The sequence below is a fragment of the Telopea speciosissima genome, chromosome 9 (genome assembly GCF_018873765.1).
Source record: "Telopea speciosissima isolate NSW1024214 ecotype Mountain lineage chromosome 9, Tspe_v1, whole genome shotgun sequence".
In the NCBI taxonomy this organism is placed as follows: domain Eukaryota; kingdom Viridiplantae; phylum Streptophyta; class Magnoliopsida; order Proteales; family Proteaceae; genus Telopea; species Telopea speciosissima.
The window spans coordinates 3,145,040-3,155,993 of record NC_057924.1 but is presented as its reverse complement, the minus strand read 5'-3'; the positions used below and the strand labels follow the sequence as shown (position 1 = coordinate 3,155,993).

General features: G+C 38.3%; 1 protein-coding gene across 1 annotated transcript; it reads left to right on the top strand.

Annotated features, from left to right (window-relative positions):
* Positions 1-6,604: 6,604 nt before the first annotated feature.
* LOC122640846 lies at positions 6,605-10,625 on the top strand. The gene is made up of 6 exons (XM_043834105.1): positions 6,605-6,642; positions 7,022-7,826; positions 7,860-7,869; positions 8,522-8,680; positions 9,744-9,998; positions 10,344-10,625. The coding sequence occupies exons 2-6, from the start codon at positions 7,030-7,032 to the stop codon at positions 10,455-10,457; spliced, it is 1,335 nt and encodes a 444-aa protein (XP_043690040.1). The 5' UTR covers positions 6,605-6,642; positions 7,022-7,029; the 3' UTR covers positions 10,458-10,625.
* Positions 10,626-10,954: the final 329 nt, after the last annotated feature.

The window sequence follows — 10,954 nt, the reverse complement described above, 5'->3', positions numbered from 1 at the left end:
TCTTTCTTTCACATTCATTTTTTCAGTCTCCTGGTTGATCGGCCTGGAATCTGGATGGGTGGTTGAACGGGATGTGTTGATTATGCCGGTCAATGTTTTTCGTAACAATGGTTGTTAGGTGATTTATCCATTGTATGACCGTTTTAGGTTCCCGATCGACCGGCTTGTGCCTAGGTGGTCGACCGAGTTTAGTCAAGTTTTGTAAAATTTAATGGTGAGAAATGTGAATCACCTCCCTTGGGTTGTTTTGGATAGGTATGTGAATGTCCAAAGGGACACATTTCTGTATATTTAGGGATGAATTTGGCTGTTGGAAACATCTTTTGAACATCTCTCTTGCTTTCTTATGCTCCTAAGCTCTATTTTTCCTTTCTTTCGAAGGAGTTTTACTAATGTTATTGAGCACATCCTTGGGACTATTAAGGAGGCGCAATCATTCAGTGCCAACAAAATTTGAGGGGTCTTCTTGGGGGCTGTTTCATCTTGGGAATTGAAGTAGAAGGACCGTTTATACAAATAATTATCACCTACAATTCGTTGTTCGCTCCAATTTTTTCTAATTCCTCACATAGGAGTGGAAATGACTATCCTACCCCACCTTAGGCAGTGTGTTCGGGCAGGGGGTAGGGTGGTCATTTTTGCTCTTAATGAGGAATTGGAGCAGATAGTGAATTGGAGGAGACAACGATTCTCCTTTGTATCGTAAGGGATGAATACAATCTTAAGAATAATGACCAGTGGTGCGCCTCAGCCCCAACATCACGTGTTTTTATTTGCTCCTTTTTCTGTTCGCTCCATTTTCCAGAGTTCCTCTAATAGAGGGGGGTGGACTTCACTCGAGCAATGTGTTCGGGCAAAGGTAGGGTGGTCATTTCTGCCCCCTCTATTAGAGGAACTTGGAGAAATGGAGCTGTCCAAAAAATGGAGAGAGATTTTGAGTCTGAGCAAGTGGCATAGAGGAGCACACCAATGAGATGTAATAGAACGGTATCATACATAGAAGGGCAGCACGGTCATTTCATGTGAGAAGGAAAGAGATTGACACAAAGGTGCTAGCGCACGGTACCCCGATAGCTCAGAGAACCTATTCCCATTAGAAAATTAAGGGGATTAACTCCAAAGTTGAAAATTGTACACTCTTTGTTTATCTTCACCCTGGTGAATACTTCAGTCAAGAAATCTGACACTTTGATTGGATTACATAAGGGCATTTTCCATTTCATACAATATGGGGTGAGAGTTAAGGGTTTTTTATAATTACCACTCCAAAATCTTTGATATTTATTATTATCCCCCCCAAAAACTTTCAAACAACTGCTACCCTCCCCTGTTGCATACTAATAACTAACTGGCCCCCACCATTACAGACCCGTAACGGAGGGGGTTAGTCATGAGAGCGTGCCATTGTCACGAATTTTTAAGGATCAAAATACCCTTTTGTCAAAACGAAATAAAACAAATCTTCAAAGGGGACCCTTCCTCTTCACTTCCTCTTCACTTCACCAGTTGCAGCAAACCGGAGGAAGAAGAACTTCATCGCCGGCGCTGCAACACCCATCCCCTCTTCTCATTCGACTCTCTGGTTTCACTATCTCCATCGTCTCAGGGCACATTGCAATTTTCAGCGAAGTTAAGGTCATACATTCATGTCTTCTTCTCTTTATTTGCTCTCTTTGATTAGGGCATAACATCACAATGTCTTGCTTCACCGAAAGTGCATGCTCACAATGCCTAATTTTGTTATCCCTTAGTTTCCCCTACAATTTCCGTGAAGCCTTTGACCTAATTTTAGAGAACTCTTTGCATCCAAGAAATTTGGGTGATTTCCGATGAAGCCTATGACCTATTTTCAGTACCCTATTTGGGTTATCACCCAATTTCTGGTGAAGCCTATGACCCAATTTTTCATGGTTTTTCAGTTTGTTTAGATCAAATTTTATTGACCAAATGAGCATGAGACAAAGGCTTGATGATAATGGCTTGTTCTCCTGGAATGTTTGCAGGTAAGATCTCATCTGGGAGTGTGAATACTGGCTGTGCAAGGTGGGTGAGGTTCCAAAACTTGGAATGTTATTGTCGAAGGAGATTTGCTATGAGGATTTCAGAGTCAATGGACAACTCAGATGGGCTGTATTATATTTGTTTTAACAGAGACAATGGTGGTTGCAGATTCTTCAAATGGGCAATACCCTTGGTGAAACAAGTCAATCTGTGCATGCCAGTGATGCACCAAATAATGAGGGTGAAATAAAGCAACAGAGAAGTGAAGAGATCGGTAGTCTGAATATTAGATTGAATACTGTGGAGAAGACTGTAGCAATAATGAAGATAAAAATTCAAGTAGTAATAGTTGTGATTGTATTGTACTGTATTTGGAATGTAGTATTTTAAGTTTGGAAACTTCAAAGTCATTTTGTTGAAGTCCATCTTGGTTAGTCTTGAATTGTAATCATGGATGTGTTTTAGTTTTGGGTTGTAATGATGGATGTTAATTATGGTTGAATATTGTAGTGAAGTAGTATCTTGTGAATTGTTGTCTGTTATAAGAATATGGATAGAATTAAACATCAATGGTGTATGTTCAATATAGCAATTTCGTTACACAGGTTTTACATTTATACACTTTATAAATTACAATTTAAATAAAATTTAGAAACCTCTGATCTTACATCTACATTCTAATAGGATAAAACAGATTGATAAGAAGAAACTCAATCAAAATTTATTTTTTTTGCTTGTGACAATCAGAGTACCAATTCAATTGGTTTTATGGAAACCCTAAAATTGTAACCAATTAAATTTGAGACCCCCCAAAATAGCCCCTTTAAGGAACTGGCTCTTTTCAGCAGAAATTGGCTAATCCGGCATACCGTATTCCCAAATGGCATACCGGATCCGTGATGGTCTTAGGAAAATAGACCACAGTAGCTTTCCAGTATACCGGATCACTTTTGGCCTAGTTTGACCCTGAAACGGTATATCCGGTATATCAGATCATTATATGACCATTATAACATGACTGTTGATTGGATCATGATAAGAAACTTTGGTAAACCGACATACCGGATTACCAAACGGTATACCGGATAGAATTTTTTTGACCATTTTATAGCTGTTGGACACCTAATTAAGCCTATATAAACTCCTCTCTTTGTCATTTTGCTAATCACTATTCACTCCACTATTGCTCTAAACTCTAATTACACTTTGTTAAGCAATTTCTCTCTGTTCTCTATCTTTTCTCTCTTTCAACCTTCTCCCTCACCATGAGTAGAAGAGGCAAGGAGGCTATGACTGAAAGGCAACCCAAAAGAAGAAGAATCGGAGGAAAATGAGGCTCCTTAAGACAACCATATGCCGAAGGAGAAGACCGCATTTTTAGATCTCCGGAATGCTGTTAAAAGTGGCCTCTCTACCTTGCCCGAAAAATAGAAGGACATGAGGTTGATGTATTCTCTTTCAATAGCATTCGGCTTGAAAAAAGGTTCAAGGACATCGGTTGGGAACCTCTCCTCAACATTTTGGACCCTTGCTACCCCTATCTAGTCAAATACTTCTATTCTAATCTCTATTTTAGCGGGGCGGAACGAAGCTTGAAACTCCACTCTTATGTGAAAAGCACTCACATAGAGCTTTCCATTGAAGATTTTGCCACAATTCTTAAAATTTCAAGTGATGGACCATGTATTTTTTGGACTCCGAAGAACACCAACTTTGGAGATTTCATAAATCACGAAGAAGTCTATTCCTCCATCCTCAAGAAATTCGATCTTAATACGGCAACCGTTATCACCGGACGACTTCGGCTCATTCATCATGTCATCTCTTACATCATTCAACACAATTTTATCCCAAGCGGAGGTGATAGAAGTAAGTGTCTCACACCACAAGCTTATCTCACCTATTGTGTCTATACCAATACATTTACTTGTCTTTCATACTTCATTATGAGGTACATGGAATCGTGTGCTCATCCTGACAAGCACACTAATTTACCCTATGGCCGGCTTCTCATTTGCCTATTTCGGGCTTTTGATATCGACCTTGAACTTGAGGAGGCATCTACTTTGTCTTTTCAACACATCACCCGCAATAGTTTTCACACCATTGCTATTCCCCCTCCTGTTGATGTCTTTGTGGAGGATGAAGAGAACTTGAATGATGATGTGCCTCCTCCTCGTCAAGCACAAGAAGGGATACCAGCATCTCTACAAGGATGGGTTTCTAGCATTGATGAGTACATGGACGAAGCCAACAATCGGATCATGGAACATGAATTTGGCCAACAAAGAATTCAAGACGATGTGACCACTCTTCGCAACAAAGTGAAGACCGGCTTTGACTTCCGCAACACTCGCCAAGATAAAATTCTTAATTCCATTCAGTAACTTTCTTTCAATCTTAGTCATTTATCTTTAGATATACCGGGAGCCACACCTCAAGGGATCATTCCTTAAGGACTTAGACCACCTTTCCCCGGTGATTCCAGCTCAATTCCACCTATTCCACCTTTGGACCCAAATCCTTGAATTGTCTCTACCCTCTTTTTGACAATGACAAAGAGGGAGAAGTATATGGGCATCATGGAATAAATGTAATGATCGGAATGAATGTGTTTATTTTGAAACTTAATACTTGTATTTGCATATTTGATTATATGATATGTTTTCTTGACTTTAATGATATGTGACTAATTAAATTTGAGACCCCCAAAATAGCCTCTTTAAAGAACTGACTTTTTTTCCGCTGAAATTGGCTAATCCGGCATACCGGATTCCAAAATGGCATTCCGGATCCATGTTGGTCTCAGGAAAATAGACCACAGTGGCTATCCAGCGTGCACTGGATGGTGATCCTGTATATCGGATGGCTATCCAGCATACCAGATCATTGTAAAGAATATGATAGAAAGTTGCTCATTCAACAACCATTCAATCATTGTACTTCATCCTTCAACAACCATTGTTTGAAATCAAATCTTATTCAAACATTCTAAATGCTTTGACATAACCCGTTCAAACATTATACTTAATCAAACACCCATTGTACTTAATCAAATCTCATTCAAACATTGTACTTGATAAAAAATCTTTCAAACAATGTACTTAATTAAACACTCATTGTACTTAAAAATATTACAAACAACCATTGTACTGAATCAAACACCCAATGTACTTAAAAATGTTACAAACAACCATTGTAGTTAAAAATGTTACAATCAACCTATGACCATATCTTCCTTATTTCTAACATTGAAGTTACAGCATCCGAAAGACATAGTTACAGCATCCCATTGAAGTTGGCTTCTCAGCTCAATATCACCTCACCATATCTACAAGTCATGAAACAAATTCTAAGTGACCAACCATACTTAAGTAAATGTTAAATGTTTATTTTAAACAAATCAAGTTAATCAAGTTTTACACCCCATTGATAACTAGTAATTTAACTCATACCATTATTGTCGTGGGTTTGCTCTTCTAAATGCTATAACCTTTGTAGACTTCGCAACCATTTTTCCCTTCACCCTATCTTGTGCACACCCAACAGAAGTTGTAGTAGATTGCTATGAGGACCTGGTTACCCTCTGTGAAGATGTAGCATCATCATCCCTACTGTTTCTCTTTCTCTAAAAACAGGTAAGAACAAAAACATTAGATTGTACATAGTTTTATCATGCAAAACTAAATATGACATTGAGTATGTTATCATGCCATACGTTAGGAGCACTGCGAGAAGTAGATGGTCTCTTGTCTTTATACTTGCAAGTCCTCTTGTTATGATCAGTACCTCCACAAAGTAGACATCTAATTCTCCTTGTCTTCTTCCTTGAATTGCATGGGGCTGCCTCATCTGGTTCTTTTCTCCTACTTATACGAGGTCTATTGTTTGAGTTAAAAAAAAACCTATTTTACTATCTTCCATTTTTTCTTTTTTTTTCTTTTTTTTCTTTTTAAAAAAAAACTTTTACTTGCAGACAGAGAGCTTAAATTGAATACCCATTAGGCCATTGTCAGAAGGAGATTAACTTGGAGGTGGGATAATAGTTTGGGTCAGCGGAATTAAGTCCAACATTAATATGTCAAGTGCACGCCAAACCCAAAAAGGCCTGAAACACATGCAGCTATGCAGATTGCAGGGAATTGGGTATCTCCCATATGTGATGCTGTGTCCTGAATCATCCTGATCCATTTCCCTATTCCATGTTTTTCAAATCTCAATAGGGAAATCAGAATAATCTCTCCGGCGAGTTCTTCTGTCCTACCCAGTAATCCAAACCAGAACGATGATTTTAATATGTTTTGGTCTACAGAATACAGAAGGTGGGATGGGGGAGGGAGGAAGAGGTGTAGGATTGGATACTCTCCTCTCTCCCAATGGCATTGACAGCTTCTTCGTAGTTGCCAATATAAAAATTTACATAATCAAACTCAAAATCAATCTCCATGGAACGTCATCCATGAAGTCATCCCATCTCTCCAAATTGACTTTCAATTCCTTACTGGGCAAGGTAATGTAAATTGACCTCTTCTTATGGGTTGTAACCAGATTCATAAATGGTGAAATTTTGGTCGAGTTTAAACTACAGGGAAGGGCCTTTATCTACAATCTGCTTAGTTCTTTCGAAATTTTGGAGCTCAGCCGCAGCAAGGTATCTTCTTTCACCTCTCCTTCCATTTTTCTTAGTTATTGTTATTATTATTGTCAATCAATAGCAGAAGTGTCAAACCCTTTTGAATGTTTGATCGATAAGACAATCGGGTTTCTACTTTCTTTTCCTCCCCTGTCCACTCTGTTTCAACTTTATGCTGTGCTTTTTGTCTTTTCCTCTTTATCATGTTTGTATTGGAAGGGGGATGGGTGGTGTATCATTTGTTCAAGTTCTTGCTGTACCACCTGCTTTGGGTTAATATAAATGTTTGTAGAAGAAAATTTGTGTGTTTTAGTTTTGTTGTTTGAGTCAATTATGAATTATCTTTGTGTTTAGTAGAATGTATACTTTAACTGATCTTTGACTTCACAGAAAAAATGTCATATTGTTGTTCTCAATGGTGGCTGCTTTCACTGGCAATATTTCTCTTGGCTTTAACGGTTCAAGCTAATGAAAATGTGGTGAAAACTGCTGTCTTCCTATCTCCAAAGTTTGTGCTTGGACCAGGACAAGTGGAGGATAAAATCTACTATAATATTGACTTTCCAAGAGGTCATATTGCAATTAAGGAATTTAATGGTGAAGTGGTTGATGAGTTGGGAAATTCTGTGCCTCTTCATGAAACTTATCTCCACCACTGGGTTGTACAAAGATATAATGCTCCCAAGGGTGTGAAAGTCCCTGAGGGTAATGGTGATCAAGAGCTCCACTTTTCAAAGAATTTTGCAGTGAGAAATGCTGGAGTATGTCAGGGGAGGGTTCTGGGGCAGGAGTTTGGTATTGGATCTGAAACACGCAAAACAAAGGTTTATGTTCCAGATCCTTATGGTATAGAAGCTGGGAATACAGTGGAAATTCCTAATGGCTTTGAGGAGAGATGGATGCTCAACATTCATGCAATTGATACACGAGGTGTGGTGGACCGGTTGGGATGCACAGAATGCAGGTGTGACCTCTACAATATCACAAGGGATAAGTCTGGCCGGCCTTTGCGTCCAGGGTATACTGGAGGCCTATTTTGTTGTTATGATCAAACACAGTGCAAGCTGCAAGAAGGTTTTGAGAATATTAAGAGAAGCCTCTACTTGAGATATACTGTAAAATGGGTTGACTGGGAAGACACTATTGTGCCTGTTAAGGTTTATATATTTGATGTTACTGATACAGGGACAAGGGCAGTTGATCCAAAAAGACTCGGTGCATTCCATGGTTGTCAGGTATGTGGTGTTGTCTGTATCTGTAGGATTTATTTTCATGAGACTGGAGAGGTTACTGATGGCATTTTTGAAAGATTGGACCAGTATATATGAGAAGTTCTAGTCATTAGTTTTTATTTGATCCTATAACTCTGTTGCTAGTTTGGATACTTCTTCTTTGTGTTCAAATGTGATCTATGGTTTGGAAATCTAACAGCAAAAGAACCGTTCATTTGTAAGTGATGTGGATATCCCAAGTAGCTGTGTTGCACTGGTATCTGATACCAAGTGGTAAGAGTTTAATAGAATGTTGGCTTATTTTTCTCTGCAAAACCTTACTGCTATTGCATCCCCACACCACCCCCCCCCCCCCCCAAAAAAAAAAAAAAAAAAAAGGGAAAAAAAATAGATGTCTATAGGTTAACTCTACAATGAAAACTCCAATGTTTTCATACATTCCAGGAAACAAAATACTAATGAAAAGAGAAGTGTCTCTACTGTATCTACCATCAATATCCTTCGAATCCTCACAACTGTTGGGGGAGTCCCATTTGACATAGGCAAGCTTTTTTGGAGCAGCATTCGATATAATGGATAAGCCTTCCATCGTTTTTATTACTTGTCTTTTCATTTTTCCTTGAACATTAATTGATGTTTTGGATGGTTTGTGCAGATAGAGTATGATGTTGAGTCTTGTGGTGGCAATGATTTGGGAAATAGTAGGTGCGTAGATACCAAGAAATCGAAAATTGTCATCCCCGGTGGGGGTGAGATTATTTATGGTGTTGCCCACCAACACTCCGGGGGAGTTGGTTCGACTCTATATGGAGAGGTGATGATAGGATTTTACTTTTATTTCTGTAATCAGAGACTATTTTCTATTGTTTGTCTTTATCTTTTTCTCCTTTACTTTGCTGCAGATGATCACTTCTTCTTTCTCCTTCCTTTTTTTTGTTTATATATATATATTTCTAGACTGCTAGATGAGCTTAAACTACTGAATTATTGCTTGCATTTTTTCCCTTAAGTATGATTATGATGTAAATCTTTACTAGGCAATTTGGTAGATTGCCTATATTGATGAGGGATAATCGGAGTTCCTCAATACTCACTAAGCCTGGAAAAAAGAAAAAGGGGTTGGAAAGATTGGGGATTCTCTTTCTCTCATCTTTCTCATGAGATCAAACTTATCCTCAAAAACCTACAAAAAAATCTGGCAAAACCAACTTCAGACCCTATCAACACTGAAAGTAAGGGAAAGAGAGAAGATTGAAAACTGGACATTTAAATTCAGAATTACCAATAACACAAGTGAAAAGTGTCCACTATATGTGTTGATGCCCCATCCCACCTGTTGATGAGTTACCATTCATTTTTATGATACCAAGTTGGTTCATGACTGTGATGTTGATTCATAAGCTGCTTGCTCATGTGGCAATTGGTTGCAGCAGTCTTCTTTTTGAAAATAGGCTTGCACCTGGCTGGACTATTGAGGCGAGGTATATGTGGTTTTAGACTTGCAGGTCTAAAATAGACTAAAATGATATTGCAGTCCTCCTCTATAGGTAAAATTCTGCACTCTTGAAGTGGCCAAATTTGTTTTTTGGAACTAATTGTTTCATAGTCATGTTTGCAAAGATCTATTTGGATGGGTCCAGAGCTGCAACCAAACCCTTTCCAAATGAGGACTTCATGTTCCTTAAGGTCTTAAGTAGATCAATTTTGCAATTTGTCTTTTAGTAATTTTTCCTTTTCTTTTTAATGCACTTCTTTATTTCTAATGAAATTTCCATAAATTGATTAATTAAATTGTTTATTTTTTCTTTCTTTTTCCTGAATAAGTAATCTGAAGATCTCTACCCACTAACAAAACTTTTTCTCTCAAATGGAGTCAGGATGGTCGAGTTTTATGTTCTTCTTTACCAATTTATGGAGAAGGGCAGGAACCAGGCAATGAGGCTGGTTACATTGTGGGAATGTCCTCCTGCTATCCTCAACCAGGCACAGTTAAGGTATTTGAGAAGGAGACTTTGATTTTGGAGTCCAACTACAACAGCACCCAAAAGCATACAGGTGTGATGGGCCTCTTCTACATATTGGTTGCAGACTCACCACCAAAGCTCATGCCTTCATTAAAAACTTATGTTCATGTAAGGTTCTTTTTTTCTTCTCCACTTTATTTATATGATGGACATCTTTCTTCTCTCTCTCTCTCTCACACACACACACTTCCACAGCCTAACATTTTTGGTTGGGAAGGCCTTTTTCTGATGTTGGGTTCAGAACTGGGTGGATAACCATGAACTTAGCTAAGGTTGGGCTCTAACAAGCCTGAAAATGGTTTAAAGGGTTATGCATATGGACTTATCAACTAGTTTGGAAGGATGTGAGTTTGTGTTTCAATATGTTCACAATACCTCCCATTAACAAAAGCTTCATCATTCATAGGACATTGGTTCTGATCATTTTCATAATGCTTGGATTTGTGTGTGCAGTATCAATGGGCATTAATTTTGATTGGAGTGGCTGTAGCTGTTATTGTTGGTGTTGGTTATCTTCGAAGGGATCAAAGAGAACGCGGTTACCAGTCCATAGTGATGAACCATTAATGGAGAAGTGTTACAGTTGTTTTGGCCTTCAAGATTCTATTGTCATTTCACACAACTCTGCATCTCACAGATGAGACCCTTCTGCTAAATACAGCAATAATTCTGAACTTTGGTTTTTCATACTTTTGTTATATTACCCGAATAATGATGCTATGACATTATGATGCTGGGAGATGGCAACATTGTTGATTTGTGGGCAAGTGATTCAGAATTTTTTGACGTGTTAAATTTATACTATTTCATGTATTGGACATATTTCCTTCATTGCCTATATGTTTTTCAAACATTTTTCAGAAATTTTAGTGATTTTTTAAGACTTTATTTTGCCATGAGATCAATTCTATTTGGATTGAGACTTGACATATAAACAGGGTACCTTGGCCCTATATACCCACAAAACATGATCCTCATCTATTCTGCTATGTGATAATAGGTCCCACAAGAAAACACATTATTGTAGTCCTAGAAGAAACCTACACCTAGGGTTGTCAATTGTG